The 14,252-nt window shown below is 45.6% G+C and overlaps 1 protein-coding gene across 2 annotated transcripts in view; it reads right to left on the minus strand.

Annotated features, from left to right (window-relative positions):
• chl1b (cell adhesion molecule L1-like b) overlaps positions 1-14,252 on the minus strand; it is a 60,620-nt gene that overhangs the window by 19,962 nt on the left and 26,406 nt on the right. For both annotated transcript variants that reach the window (XM_079297172.1, XM_079297173.1), the window contains exons 2-11: positions 7,618-7,807; positions 4,768-4,876; positions 4,378-4,568; positions 3,734-3,856; positions 3,017-3,187; positions 2,751-2,777; positions 2,489-2,600; positions 2,166-2,347; positions 1,227-1,358; positions 500-640 (exon numbers count right to left, since the gene is read on the minus strand). In XM_079297172.1, coding sequence (XP_079153298.1) covers positions 500-640; positions 1,227-1,358; positions 2,166-2,347; positions 2,489-2,600; positions 2,751-2,777; positions 3,017-3,187; positions 3,734-3,856; positions 4,378-4,568; positions 4,768-4,876; positions 7,618-7,711 — 1,282 coding nt within the window. In that variant the 5' untranslated portion in view covers positions 7,712-7,807. The remainder of the gene's footprint in view (positions 1-499; positions 641-1,226; positions 1,359-2,165; positions 2,348-2,488; positions 2,601-2,750; positions 2,778-3,016; positions 3,188-3,733; positions 3,857-4,377; positions 4,569-4,767; positions 4,877-7,617; positions 7,808-14,252) is intronic.

The raw sequence follows: 14,252 nt of genomic DNA on the forward strand, positions 1-14,252 counted from the left end.
ATGCTCTCTCTCCTAATTGTTTACAAAGGCAGCCGCTGGGACTTAGCATTCGGCGGCTGTCCGGCTTTATGAACTCCTGTGTCACCGAGAACAAACTCCGCAACTTTCTTTCTTTCTTTTCTTTTTTAGCTGCACTTGTAAAGCAGCACATGTTTGTCTTATGGCCCTGAAGTCAGTATGCAATTGAGGAGGGAGGGGGACTTGTTAGCATATAAATGGCAGGGAGCCGAGGCTTGTTGCTCCACAGGGAGATCCGCTCGGGCCCCGAATGACGGAGTTACAGCTCGTAGACGGCCCTCCCTTTTTCTGGGCTCCTCGCTGCTTTATGGGTACATGCCAGCATCAGCGCCGGCTCTCCAGCTTGACACATCAGTCAGCAGCGTCTCTCCCGGTGACTCACTGCGAAGTCTGACACGTGCTCGCAAACGGAACCTTTGGATCCTGTTTTTGACGGTGAAACTGAAAGTGGCGACGGCTCGCGGAACCAAGAAGCACTCACTCATAATCATGATGTTTGCGTTCGCCAGAAGGGTCCCGTGCTTGTTGGAGGCCTCGCACTGATAGACGGCGCTGTCAGACGCTTTGGCGTTGTGCAAAGCTACGGTGTCACCGAACGCCTTCCTGTTGGCTGCAGGGGCCCCTGTTACAGAAACAAAACAGAGCGTTTGAGATCATCACCGTTCATGCCGCAACTCTGTATGAAGACGCTGTGTCCATGAAGAACTTTGTGCTTCTGTAAAGAGAAATCACAAACGCATTGGTTGTCGAGATATGAACGGTGATGACATGGCAAAGTCACACCCACAAAGCCCGATAAAAAGACGGGGTCCCTGTTTCAGTATTCATGTATAAATGGGCGTTAAGGATTTATAGAACCAGACAAAACCAGAGCATGGTTGCGAAATAGAATGCGGCACAATCATCGTTTTGTCTCGATTATCGTCTCTTCATAATCAATCAACAGCCACAACAAACACAGATGAATCACCCAGCCCAAGTATCTACATGAACGTCTGGACAATTCTCCAACAACCTCGAAAGTCAGAACCATATTTAAGTCCAACCAGCCAGGTCTACCAAGCACTTTTAAACTCTCTCTCTCGTGTTATAAGTCGTGTGATAAGTTGTATTTGAAAAAAATGAAAGCAACAAAACAAATTTTAAATCCCAGAGTCATCGGGACTGAAAGGTTTGAAATAGCGAGGAGGTTCTGTGGTGGGACTCACCCTGCAGAGGTTCGCCGTTCACCCTCCACCTTATCGTCGGCTGAGGGGTCCCACTGGCGGAGCACTTGATGAGCACGTCGGAGCCGATCATACTGAGCTGACTCTCGGGCTCAGCCACCCACTCCGGGGGCTCTGGGAACACACAATCGGCGTGGCATTAGCAAACCCATCGGCGCCATCGCGAGAGACACACTTGGCGCTCACAGAGAGCGGACACAATCACGGGTTGGGCGATATGAGAGTCCCGCTGCTGTAAATGCTGCATTCGGGGGTCTGGCCCCCCGGCAGACACGAGAGGCCCTTCAGCTGCCTACTGTCTCACCGGAGTCCTTCAACCGATTCTGTTCATAAGAGTGCATTTGCACACACACCTGTCAGCAGAGAGAACATTTACTCAAGTACAAGTACCTCAAAATCGTTCATCAGTACAGCGCTTGAGTATTTTGCATATTCTACATACATTTCAAAAGGACATTGTTCTTTCTGCTTCATTTATTTGACATCAATAGACAGCAAAGCTCTGGATAAAGCTTATGACACAACACATTGTTAAAGATGAACCCACCTTGTGAGCTCTTATATAAACCAGTGTCCCCTTAGATTTCAGCTGTTATCTGTTCCACCAAAGACACCTCTCCACTCTAAACTTCTCACATAGCTTCATCTAAACAACTGTTTGAGGCCCAAAGAGGGAACATTGTTTCATATTTCATGAAGCAAAGATAAGAGGAAAGTCCAAAATATGAATACAAATGGTTGTATCAGAACTTTGCCTTTTCGTCTTCTTTCCTGCTTTATTATTCATCACATGACCCGTCAGACTCATCATGTGACCCTTTGGTGGGGCCTGATCCTTAGGTTGGGAAACATTGGACCATTGCATCAGTATAAAAATGTAATTTAATAATATATTGACACCGCTGTGACGTCCGGCGTTACCTTCCACCATCAGCGTGAAGTAATGGCTGGTTTCTCCCAGCTCGTTCTTCGCCTTGCACATGTACTTCCCGCCGTCTTCCTGGTCGACTCTCGGCACAATCAGCAGTTTCCCGTGATTCTCCAGTTTGGCTTTGACTGGGAGCGGATGACCCATCTTCACCCACTCAACCTGTGGAGTTGGACTAAGAGAAAGAGGGCAAAGAGGGGTCGAGGTGTTGACTATACGTGACACAGAAAATGACAGATACGTGTGGCGAAAGAGCAAAAATGTTGGACAAATAATACTAAAATGCGTCGGATGTTAAGAAGGAAGCGCTCCTTACAATCCCTGAGCAATACAGTCCCATTTCAGGTCCTCTCCTTTGACCAGCCGTGTCTCTGATCTGACACCAGAGGGCGTCAGAAATTCGGGTCTTCTCTCATGGATTGCATTAGCTGAGGAAGCACAGCAGAGAATCAGACGGTAAAACAGAAAGCAGACGGCTACACTTTTAAATTCCATACATTTGAACGCACACATCTGCCTCGTGCATGCAGCTGTTTACAGATGAGCGGTGTGTTTTACTCTAAGGACTTGAAACTTACCAGTTTCAGGACTCATGCCACTGTTTTCTGAAATGGAGGTGGATGACACATAAAAAGACAATGAACATGAGGACAGCGTGGATCAATGAGACACATCACCGAGATCAAAACCACAACATCAAACCAAGGAGATGCACGTAAACAAGGCGGCGTGACACTTTGATGGCTTTTGAAGTGCAGCTATGAACATGGACGCATCGCTGAGGCCGTTGGAAGCGATCGGCACTGGGAGCGTAGAGACGGAGACGCCGAAGTGTGACACCTACTCGTCTTCACTACGACGGACATGGCGGTCTTCTGAACGATGGTGCGTATTCTCGGGAAGGCGGCGAAGCAGCAGTAGTCCCTCCTGCTGTCCTTCTCCACGGCGTGAGAGAAGTAGAGGTCTCCGTTGAGGCCCATGGACACCCGCTCGTCCTGCTCGATGTGCTGGAGGTCTGGAGCACAGAAGGAGGAGCGTTTGTCAGCCAGAAGACACAACAGGACTCTATTTTTCTACTCAAGCACTGTACTGTACTGTGGCACAATATTTACATTTAGGTACTTGTTCTTTGCTTGAGTGTTTTGCAACGTCCACCAGTTGATTTTTAGATTAAGATGCCACATAAAAACTAGTTATACTCAAGAGATATCAACAGGTTATTCATCCTTAGAAAAGGTAAGGAGTAAAATTGTAATCACATTTCATTCATTATTTCAAGTGTATTTGTTGTGTGTGTGTGTTGGCAACTGATTGGTGAGTTATTCCTGCTCATTTTGTGTGCTTCTTGTTGAATTTCTTTAAATTACTTTCATTTTTTTGGGTCTTTCCTCCACATTTCTTATTCTTTCATGATCTGGATTTCATGCAGTCTCATGTGGGTGCAAATGAAAATACAAGTTGAGGATGTGAGGAGCACTAGAGCATGTCCTGGGTGGGAATGAAAGGGCGTGCTATTATGAACTAAATTGCCCTGTTGATTTGACTCATAAACATGACTTACTGATCGTCATCCAGTAGATCTGGAGCGGAGGTATTCCTTGAGGTGGATCACACTGTAAAACAAAAGCCTGGCCTTCCTCCACCACCAGAGGGTCAAGTGTTTCTTTGGGAAACTTCGGAACATCTAGAAGAAGACAAAAAAGAACAGACATGAATGAATCAAATGTAGGATGCAGTTCTCCTCTACTCCAGGAGATGGCAGTGATATCATTCTGGGATTTAGTGGGAGGCTTTGCATCATTCAGTTGTTCACTCTGGGATTTCTTTTTTTCACTTGTTGGCCTGCAGAAACAAAACAGACATCACTGCTACGACTATTGTGTGTGTCTCGTCACCGCTGCTGAGCGACTGAAGCCCGGCCAAACGCAGACCCCCACCGAGCAGAGTGTATGTACTGAAAAAAAAAAAAGGTGTAGCAAAAGTAAATGATGGAGAGACTGAATCACACTTCCTGCTTTTCTTCTTTAAATCCAATGCAGGGCTATAGATGAGACGCTGCGGTGGGTGGAGAGCTCGGGGAGCCTCAATGACACAATGGAGAGGTGCAGTCATTACACACGACTGCTGGCCCTGAATCAATTTGAAAGCACTGTAACAGAGCACCGCACACACACACACACACACACACACATGTATGTTACTCACGGGGCACAATGAACTCAATCTCCTTCGATATGGCGGTCCCCAGTTTGTTTGAGGCGTAACAGCGATAGGTTCCCTGGTACTCTGTAAGGTTCCCATTATTGGGAATCACAAAGGTCCCAGAATTCTCCTCTTTCATCAGCCGGGGGTCCAGAGAGGGGTCGAATTCCTGGCCATTCTTCGTCCATCTGAATCTGCATGAAGAAAGCCGGTCTTGAAAGGTCAAGTCCTTCAGCTAAGCCGGGCTCATTTTCCAAACGATGTAAACCAAATGCGACATGTTGGTGGCAAACTGTTGTTGTTTGTTTGTTTGTTTGTTTGTGACGGGTGTGTGTCTGGCTCTCCGTGCTCTCCCTCCTCCCATCCGGAGAGACGCGAGGCTTCGGTACTCACTCTGGCTCGGGGTTCCCTTTGGCGTCACACGTCATGGGGAAGCTCTCGTCGAAGGGGAAGGCGATGAGAGAGCTGGGCGACTGCTCCGTGATGGTCGGCAGCTGCTCAACTGGACGACAAACACAAACGAGCACGGGAATGTGAGAGACACAACACGGGCCTGGGATGCAGAGCTCTTTTCAGAAGTATCATGTTCAGTGTGACACTACGGGCAGTGGTTCCCATCCGCTTTGGCTTGTGACCCCCAACCGCAGGTTATTTAGCCTTAATGGGGACACATTTGTGAAATCAATCTGAAAGTAACTTTTACTTTTAAGAAGCTTGATATTGTAAAAGTGTCCAGAATCTCATAAGAAATAAACAATAATGAAAGAAAAGTACAGAATGTTGTCAGATCTTTCTTTTTAAGCCCTTTAATCATCTGGTGACCACTTGGCTTCTTCTTGGGGCCCCTTGGGTGGTCTTGTTCAGGGCCTTTCCCTGGCTCAGAATGGGCCTTTTGGGGGGTGACTACGCAGCACGGTAAGCATGATCGACCCCCGTACAATGAAGGCAATGGGTCCGTGGTACCTTATTTGACAGAAGTCGATGCATTTTGCTGTTATCTCTGACTATGCCTGAGTCAATGAAACCCAAACCTACGGACTACAAACCAACGTGAAAGGTGCATGCCGCTAACTTCTGTTCCACCAGCTCCGTGGAGATGCCAGTCGGGGAGCCGGCTAGCGCTGCTAAACAGCCCGACACTGGTCGGTAGCGCTCTGAACCCATTAGCACTATAGCTCCACAGCTTCAGGCCCAGTCGAAACAATGCAGGTTAGCTGGCTTATCCAGCCAACGCCGCTTGTGGATGAGAGGGGAGTACACTGCAAGAAGTCAAAAGATGTCGTATTTAAATTGATGTTGTGCTGGTTCAACAGTTGTTTGATGTGGTGATTTTCCTTTGGTGCTGGCTAAAAGCCCTTTTGGAAGGAGTGCCAAAATAATTCCTCCATTCAGGAAAAACCATGAGTTTGGGAACCACTGTGATGATGTTAATGATTGTATCTCTGTCTCTACATACAGAGTTGACGGTTTACCTTTTCAACAAATCGGCCGTTTTGTTAGATTTGTTCTACTTTGGCATAGAACTCATTTGTTCTTGAGTTGTGACATGAGCGAAGCGTGGAACAGACACAACACGATGAGTATGAATAGTACCGTGTGACCACGTGTCAAGGTAAGACGAGGACATGCCATGAGTCACACAAGCTATAATGCCAACTAGTATGGAGTCACGACGGATGACACAGGAGGATTAGATCCAACACATAAGGCTGTGAACAGAACCGCCGCTGTGCTCGACGGCGAGCCGAGGAGATTAACAGACGAGAGCAGAGGATGTCACGAATACCAGCTACGGTGCGGCAGAGCGAACTTACTGTTTATATGAGCTAAAACTACAAAATCCATGGCAGCAGCAGCAGGGGGGGGGGGGGTAAACAAAACAAAAACAGTCAGCGGTTTGCAAATAATCTCTTCATGTCACAGGCATTCTCTACATAAACCCTTTTAAACACACACGTGACACGAGTCGTGCAAAAAAAACAGAGGGCTGAATTAAAACGCTACTCTGACATCAAGAAAATACTTTTACCTTTTGTGAAAACCTGTTTGAACTGTTCTTTATCAGCCCCTTAGGAGATATTTCTGAATAATTCAGAGGGAGAGGTTTGATATGCGTTTCCAAGGAAACTGTGGCTCCAACACAAAAGACACACACACACACACAAAATAAAAGTGACTCAAAGCAGAGAGTAGCTGTAAATATATTCCATTCACAGAACGCTAAATGATTGTAACCGTCCTCTGTGGTGCGATTCATCTGCCTCTAAATTATTCGACACCTCTTTTCCCGTTAAAAGCACTTGAAGATAAATGCGAGGACAAGTCCTCTCTAGATGAACATTAGGAGTTCTAAGGCTCCCTTTGTGACACTCCTGTCCTTTACATACTCCGCTGCGGCATCTTGAAGGAGCTTTCAACGTGTGTTTGAAAAGTAAGTGTCACAATTCAGTCGATTCATGCTGAACTGTTTCACTGTTTCACTGTAAAACTTCAAACAGCAACTGAATGGAAAACAACTCATCTTTTATTATTGACCTCATATCAATGGACTTTTTCAGTCATTTCAGAACTAAGATGTATTCATCAAAATTTGAGATGATGATTTGAATGAATGTGCTGCTGAGTGTTCATTAAACGCATCAAATTAAGTTTCTAAACAAATGTCATCAGCATATTAGCAGACTTCCCAGCATGCATTGCATGAGGGTTGAAACCTTTGACTGTATATAAGAAGTGGTTGTCGTGTAGATGTCACCCACTGGTTGGTAGACTGCCGTTTTGAAGCCTAAGTTCGGCATTTTGGACGCACACTGTGAAAGGGACCAGACAAACGCCATGGTAGCGACCTGTCAATCACAAGGCAGCCACGCCCTAAAGCATACTCTGCTTTATCTATTTTATTCTAAATGAGACCATAATCTACTACATGATCATCATGCTGTATTGAAGAAGACTTGAAACTAGAGATTGAGACCTTAAACTCATGTTTCCAATGTTTACTGAGGTAATAAATCAAGAGAGAAGTTTCTCATAGACTTCTGTACAATCTGAATGGAAATTTTCTTTGTGGTGTCAACAAAAACTCTACAGCAAAGCTGTCTTTGCAGGAACAATGTCCACTATTTCTTTGACAGAAAGCAGTCGCTGTAAAAACTTCAAAACACTTTTTTTGTAATTTGAGTGAACTTCCCTGTTAGCAGACATTGAAACAAACCCTCCTTCATAACCCACGATGGCACTCACCCTCCAGTGGGATGTCGACGGCTGCAGTCGTATAAAAGGCACAAACGCAGGCGATCAAGCCCAGCGCGGCCACCGATCCGGGGTTCCTCTGCATGGTTTCTCCTTGAATCTCGGACGTCCTCAAGAAACGAGTGCTCTCTCTCCTACTCGGTCCTCAGTGCATTTCCCTGGCGCGCCGAAGATGATGTACCTGTGAGGGAAGCACAGACGGAGGAGGCCCCATGAATCCACCCACGCGCTGGCAGACGGGGAAAAAAAGGCAAACCCCAAACACAACAAATCCCCCGTGACCGGGGAGCCCGACTGCTCTCTGCCCAGCCTGGCATAACCAGGCGCGCCGGTTCAAATTTTGCTGCGACAAAGAAATATTCACATAAAGGCCTCGCACCTTCCCCTTCCCCTTGAGACTTGTTTTGTAGTTTGATGTCGGTGGAAATGTGTAGCAGAGGGTGTATTTATTACTCGTGCGACAATGGAAATATATAAACAAACGAAGGGGCCTGTGGATTTATTAATGCATGGCAGATGTTCAGCATTAGTGTGGGGGGGGAACCAAGCCAAGATTCAAATCACAATCACCATCAAAAGTTAGGATGCTACTCAGCCGCTGTTTTCCTCCGTGCCTGCATGTTTCCGATAACAATGACTCAAAGAGATTAACAATGCGGCTACACATTTGCCTTTTATTGCAGCAAATGTTGCTGCCTGAGGGGTGCGAGGCATAAATGGCTGACGTATTTAACAGTCAGTGAGAGTAAGCAGTCTGCACTCACACACTGACAGGCTGCGGAGGAACAGAGCACTGGACCGTTCTCCAGCTCACAGACCGGAGTCTGGACCACGATTAGCACGTGATCGGTCCGGAGTGCAGAGCGATGTATGGGAGCTTCAGTGTGTGCAGCAGGGCTCTGACGCTCTGGGGTGTCAGTTCATTAGTCTGACTCGTGTTGGCTGGGGGATCCGGCTCGATGGGTCACGCTGGAGTAATTAGCTGAACAGCTAGCAAACACCATAATAACACAAAGAAGTAAAGGCAAAAACATTAGATCTTTAGAGAAATCATAAAACTGCTGGTCTGTAGGAAGTGTTCATGTAAAACAAGGGGTTTAACATGCAAGTCCAGCAGCTGCAATTACTGTATGAGTGTTGATCGGGCTTCGAGGCGTGTGTGCATTTAAGCAGCAGTAACCAAGACATGTACAATAGCTAATGTGCGCTCAACCAGCTCTGCAATGTCTAGAGAAGAGCTGTTCACAATGAGGCTTGAATCCATCTCTGGCTTCTTTACTTGCTGCCTTAAAGTCCCCTTGAAACACAGGTTAGAGCGTCTTTAGCTGCCTTACTGTCACCTATACCCCGTTGACACGGAATATTTTAGCCCTTTGCGGTTACAGATTATGACCGATTCACCAAAGTAAATATTGGACCCATTTTTCACAAGCCACATATCTTCCTCACACTCCAACACAAAAATGTCATTTTTTTCGGACACGCAAATCAAGCGAAAATTCACTTTGTTCGAAAAAGAAGAATATAAATACATTGTTTTTATCCATCTACACAACTTTCACAACACTTCCGAATAAGTTGTAAATCCTTTGTGCGTAAATTGTTCAATCGGTGAACCGGGGATGTGATCTCAAAGGGGTTCATGTCATCTCTCCTTTAACAAATTCAATAGGAAACACTGGAGCCAAACTCCGGTTCAAGGGATGTAATTAAATAATTGACCATCGGACAAGAGAGTCGATTCCATTCATTCCGTGCAGATCTGTTTCCAGATGAACGTGCACTCTGAACTTTCCAACCATGCCTCATGTTAATGGTATTAACTCTATCTGTGACTCAATGCCGGCCCTCTGAACCATTGTGACCCCTGCCCCACCCACCGACAAGGCCAGAGACTCTTGAGTGTGCTGTACATTATAGAAACGCACTCCGCTCAATCACAATTCAGGCCTATTGACTTTGTTTCCAACTGAAGATTGGTGTCTCAGAGTCATTATGAAACGATAGAAGATGCGTTAGGCTTTCCTTTTGTTTGGTTTTTTCCCAGACATGGTGATTTATGTTGCTGAACAACAGATTAAAATCAAAAGGTAAGGGCTTTGTGTTAATTGGCTTGTGGAGAGGGAGTGAGGGGGGTTACAATCCCCACAAGACGTTGTCTTCTCATTGTCCTATTGTGCCGGCCAAAATCCTTTAGGAACCGAACGGCACCTTAGATGGATTACATTGTTCAAACTGTGCTCGGGTATTTGCCTCCTGATTTAATTTGTTCTCCCGTCGTTAAACATTTATTGAGAACCAGCCCGGCCATCTGGTTGAGGGAGGTCCGCTCTCGGGGTTTAACTGCTGCAAGTGATGATGTCTACATTCATGGGGTATGGTCGGTGCCTACCGGACCCATGTGTTGCACGCGAGAGGGCCCCCCCCCCTTCAAGCTCGCCTGATTTACAGACGGCAGGCTGTTCCTAATCCCCGCCCCTTTCAGCAGCGATCACGGCAGCCTGAGATTGATGAAGCTGGCAGGAGGTTAAAAGCTGCTCACGGTGGGAAGGCCAATATGAACCCCCAACCTTACTTAGCCAAGGCTCAGAGGGGACAGAAGCTCTGGAGGGGAGGGGGCACGGAGAGGGAACTGAAGTCATGTGGGCCAAGTGAAATGTGCCACTTTAAAGCTTTCTCTGGATGACAGATGTAGAGCAACTCTTCCTTGTCAACAACAACACCAAAACACTTTCGAATGTAGTTTGGTACAAAGGCATTGTAGCCTAATTTTTCCCATCATCATTAAAGTGCAACTTGGACCCGATTTCCCCATGTTTTTGTGTCAAAGTGACGAATGGGGAAAACAATCCTTCAAATGCCAGTATTGAAGGAGAATGCTGCAGCCGCAAAACGGGCTGCAATGTAATCCTATGGGGCAAAGCACTAAAAGTGCTTGTTTTTGACACTGACGGGCTCAGATTGTTATTTAAGTGTCTGAGAAACATTAATGCAACCAGAGAGAGAAAAAGTGTGTGTGTGTGTAACCAAGTCTCATTCAATTAGAAGTCTCGTTCTGAAATCTCACATCGCACCCAATTTGTCGAAGTCAGTTAAATATTCAGCAATGACTTTGAAACTCTTCTCTAAGCTACTGTTTCTGTACTGTGACAACATCGACTCTCTGCAACTCTCGCTCAGATTTCCACCTTCCAGCAACAAGTCAGGGATCAGAAAGAGACTTCCACTTTAGGGAAACTTGATTAGACACTTTCACAAACGAACCAGATCAAGCAGAATGTAAAGAAAAAATGTTGAATTTCTCTGAAGGGTCCTTTTCATAGTGTTGTCAGACACTTCTGATAACAATCTTCATCTTGTATATCTAAATCCTTAAATCCCACAGTGTGATGTGTTTATATCCTGGAAGCTTGTAGCACGGGTCAGTCATGTATCGGTTAAAATCCCTCATGTCCAAAAACATCTGATGTTCCATTTGCCATTAAAATAGCAACAACTTCTGTTAATGAAGTGACGGCACGTTGTAACGTTGCAGCTGGTCGTCGTTCCCCGGGATGCGTCTAATTGCTGGCTTGCCTTTGCTCTATCGGATGGTGATGCGTGTAGTTTGTGGTATTTCCTGTCTTAGTGAACAGTATACATCGCCTGTCTGCTTCTGTTTCATGTCGGCCTATTGCAGCTGATAGGAACTGTCTCGGAGTGTGCAAAACTGGCTTTTAAGTAGTCGCAGTATCGTCACACCACTTGTGTCTTCCTGTCTTCCACAGTTCTTTACACCGAGGAGCAGTTTGTGTCTGTGACTAGAAAGAGTTTCCTCAGAGGAAGCACTCATCTTGCCAACTTTCGAAACCGAAACAACATCATGCGGTGTGTTTAGCTGACTAAACCAACCGTTATTTAGGGAAGTGGTCTTTCAGTTCATTAAGAAAATGGCATGCAATTGGTTAGAAATAGCTTTGAATGATAGGATTTAAGTACACTGTTAACAATGTAACATTTCTTATTTTCTTATCAAGAAAACACTCTGTTTACATTACTCTGCCCTACTTCACCTCAATTCTCTTGTTCGAGTCTTTCAGCGTTCCCCAAACTATTGGAAACTGTGTCCTCTTATCGCCGTGCCGCTTCCACAAACTTTGGCACACTTCTGCGGTACAATTGGCAAGCTCTTCTCTGTTTCGTGACTCGTATGGTTCGGCCATCTGGCACCGCGTTACACCTTAACTTTGACCCCTAAACACGTTCACAAACATATAAAATGGAACCCACGCCTGTAAGGATCACATGGGTACGATTCCGAAGGAAATGAATAGCACAACAACAAGCTGTTTCCTCCAGCATTCCACACACTTGTGGATGTGTTGTCTAGTAACGGGGTGGGGGTCCAAGCGCAGTTCACTACAGTAGGCTCTTGAGCTGGCACCATCTGCTTCTCTCTCACACAAAGACAACAGGCAGAGACGGGTGGGCCTACTGTAGTTTAATGTGCGAGCCTGTAATAGGATTAAGCAGATCCTCGTCTTGTCAGCATGGATTAAAAATATTCTCTACGTTAAAGACCTGAGACGGGGGAAGACGGCAGCCCCGCACTCCCCCTCTCGCCATCCCGATAATGCCTCCGCACTGATTCCCATTTGATCACTCCAGAACAATTCAGACAAAAGGCCGAGCTGATTAACACTAAGCGCCGATTGACTCGCGTTGCCTCTGATGTGCGTAATGAGCGCAGTTTCTTTGCTCCTCGTTTTGCTATTTTTTTCTCCAATCAATCGCTCATTTAGCTTGCAAGGCTCTCGGTTCAAACACAAAGCTCGTGTAAGATTCTTTCTTTATGAATTCATTTTCCGTCTGTGTTCAGACTCGATTTAGTTTCCCCCACTTCAGTATTTGAAATAGATTATATTCTGACCTTTGGCAACAATTCAAACAATCCATGTTCTACTTGCTTGGCCATGCAATTCATCTATTATTGAAATATCAGTCGTGGGAGAAGAAAAAAGCAACAGAAACAAGTCGCTGAATGAGATTCGGAAGTGGGAGCGATATTAGATAATATGCTCGCCTAATTGAGATTTGTCTCGTTCTCTTGCTGCACTTCGGAAAGCGTGGCAGTTCAATTCTCCCAGCATTAATATTTCAGGGGTCTGTGGCTTTGGCGGGATGAGGGGACTGGAGGGTGGAGGGTTAGGGGAAAGCTCCCAGGTGTGGAGGAATGAGAACGATATCGAGCAGCTGCACTGATGAGCCGTGGGGTTCGTGACCCCCCGTGTTCTATATGAAATAATAAGAACGACCCGAGGTGAACTCTCCTCCGCAGGGGATACGCCACGTCTAACCTGCAGCGACCCCGCACAGCCTTGCGTTGCCGCATACAGTACCACAGCAGGATGATCATGAACAAGTGAACGTGTGATGCAGTTCACTTGAAATCAAGTGCACCGACGACTGAAGAGGTTTTCCAACCACTAGGGGTTTCCGTCTTGTCAGTAATGGGCAATTCTCTAAAAGCTTTTCCTTTTTTTTCATGAACAAAGAGCAATGAGTCTCTCCGGCGCCTAATTAGCTGCTCCTTTGTCTGTGTGAAAGCTGTGTTTGTCTGTGTAAACTATAAAGTTGTGCACAGAGTAATCAGGCCATACAGCAGTGAAAACTCCACTGAACGGTACAGTACGGTGATGTCTCTACATTACGGCCGGGCGTTAAAATGGGCTTGAAAAAGAATTCACGATACAATCTTCCATGATAAGGATGACGCATTCATGACATTTATTATCGCTTGTGTTATTTTTTAATCTGTTTTTCTCTACTTACATTAGCGTAACATGAACAGCCAATACGTTGTAGCCGCCGCCATCACTACTGTTGTGGCTGTAAATGATATAATGCGTCACAACCCCCGCGGAATGACTCGTTACAGCATCGGCATCTGATCAATTCGGTCCGATAACATTTGAAAAGTCTGGAAAAGCCTCACGATTGAATTATTTAATCACCATTTAAGGTAGCGCAGGGCTAACTGGAAGTTAGCCGGCTTGGCTAGCGGGCAGCAGCCTCGTTCTGCTCATAATAAATAATTGTAAATTATAAACCATAATTAACCTTCTTTCTTTAGTGTCCTCAGGGCTCGGTCCTGAAGAGAATACTCTTAAAACTGCAAACCACACCAAATATTTTTGTATTTCGTTTCATGTCAGTATGTCAATATAAATATAAATGTATGCACATCCATAATGAAGATGTGGTGGCCTTAGTTCATCGATGAAGAGGTGTTGTGCAATGTCAACACACACTTAATTCCCACATGTAATGTCTCCTTAATTAATGCAAAGGGAGGAAAAAGGTAAACCAATAAAAATTTGACGGTAAATTGAGCTTCATTATTATAATATGCCTTTTCAGTTCTAGTCTTATGTCTGCTGATTGAAAGCACTTAAACGAGTAACATGATAATAAATCATGCAGAATGTTTGAGCTGCTGTACTGTATGTAGAACAGCATACCAGGTGCTGTCAGAGTCCTCACTTTGAACCTGTTAATACATTTAAAGCAAAAAGAGAGTTTCCGAAAGTGCACTGCACCTGTGCGCATCACAGCTTACGGCTTTTTTCTCGTTTTCCCTCTGATCT

This window comes from Melanostigma gelatinosum, assembly GCF_949748355.1.
Source record: "Melanostigma gelatinosum genome assembly, chromosome: 3".
NCBI lineage: Eukaryota > Metazoa > Chordata > Actinopteri > Perciformes > Zoarcidae > Melanostigma > Melanostigma gelatinosum.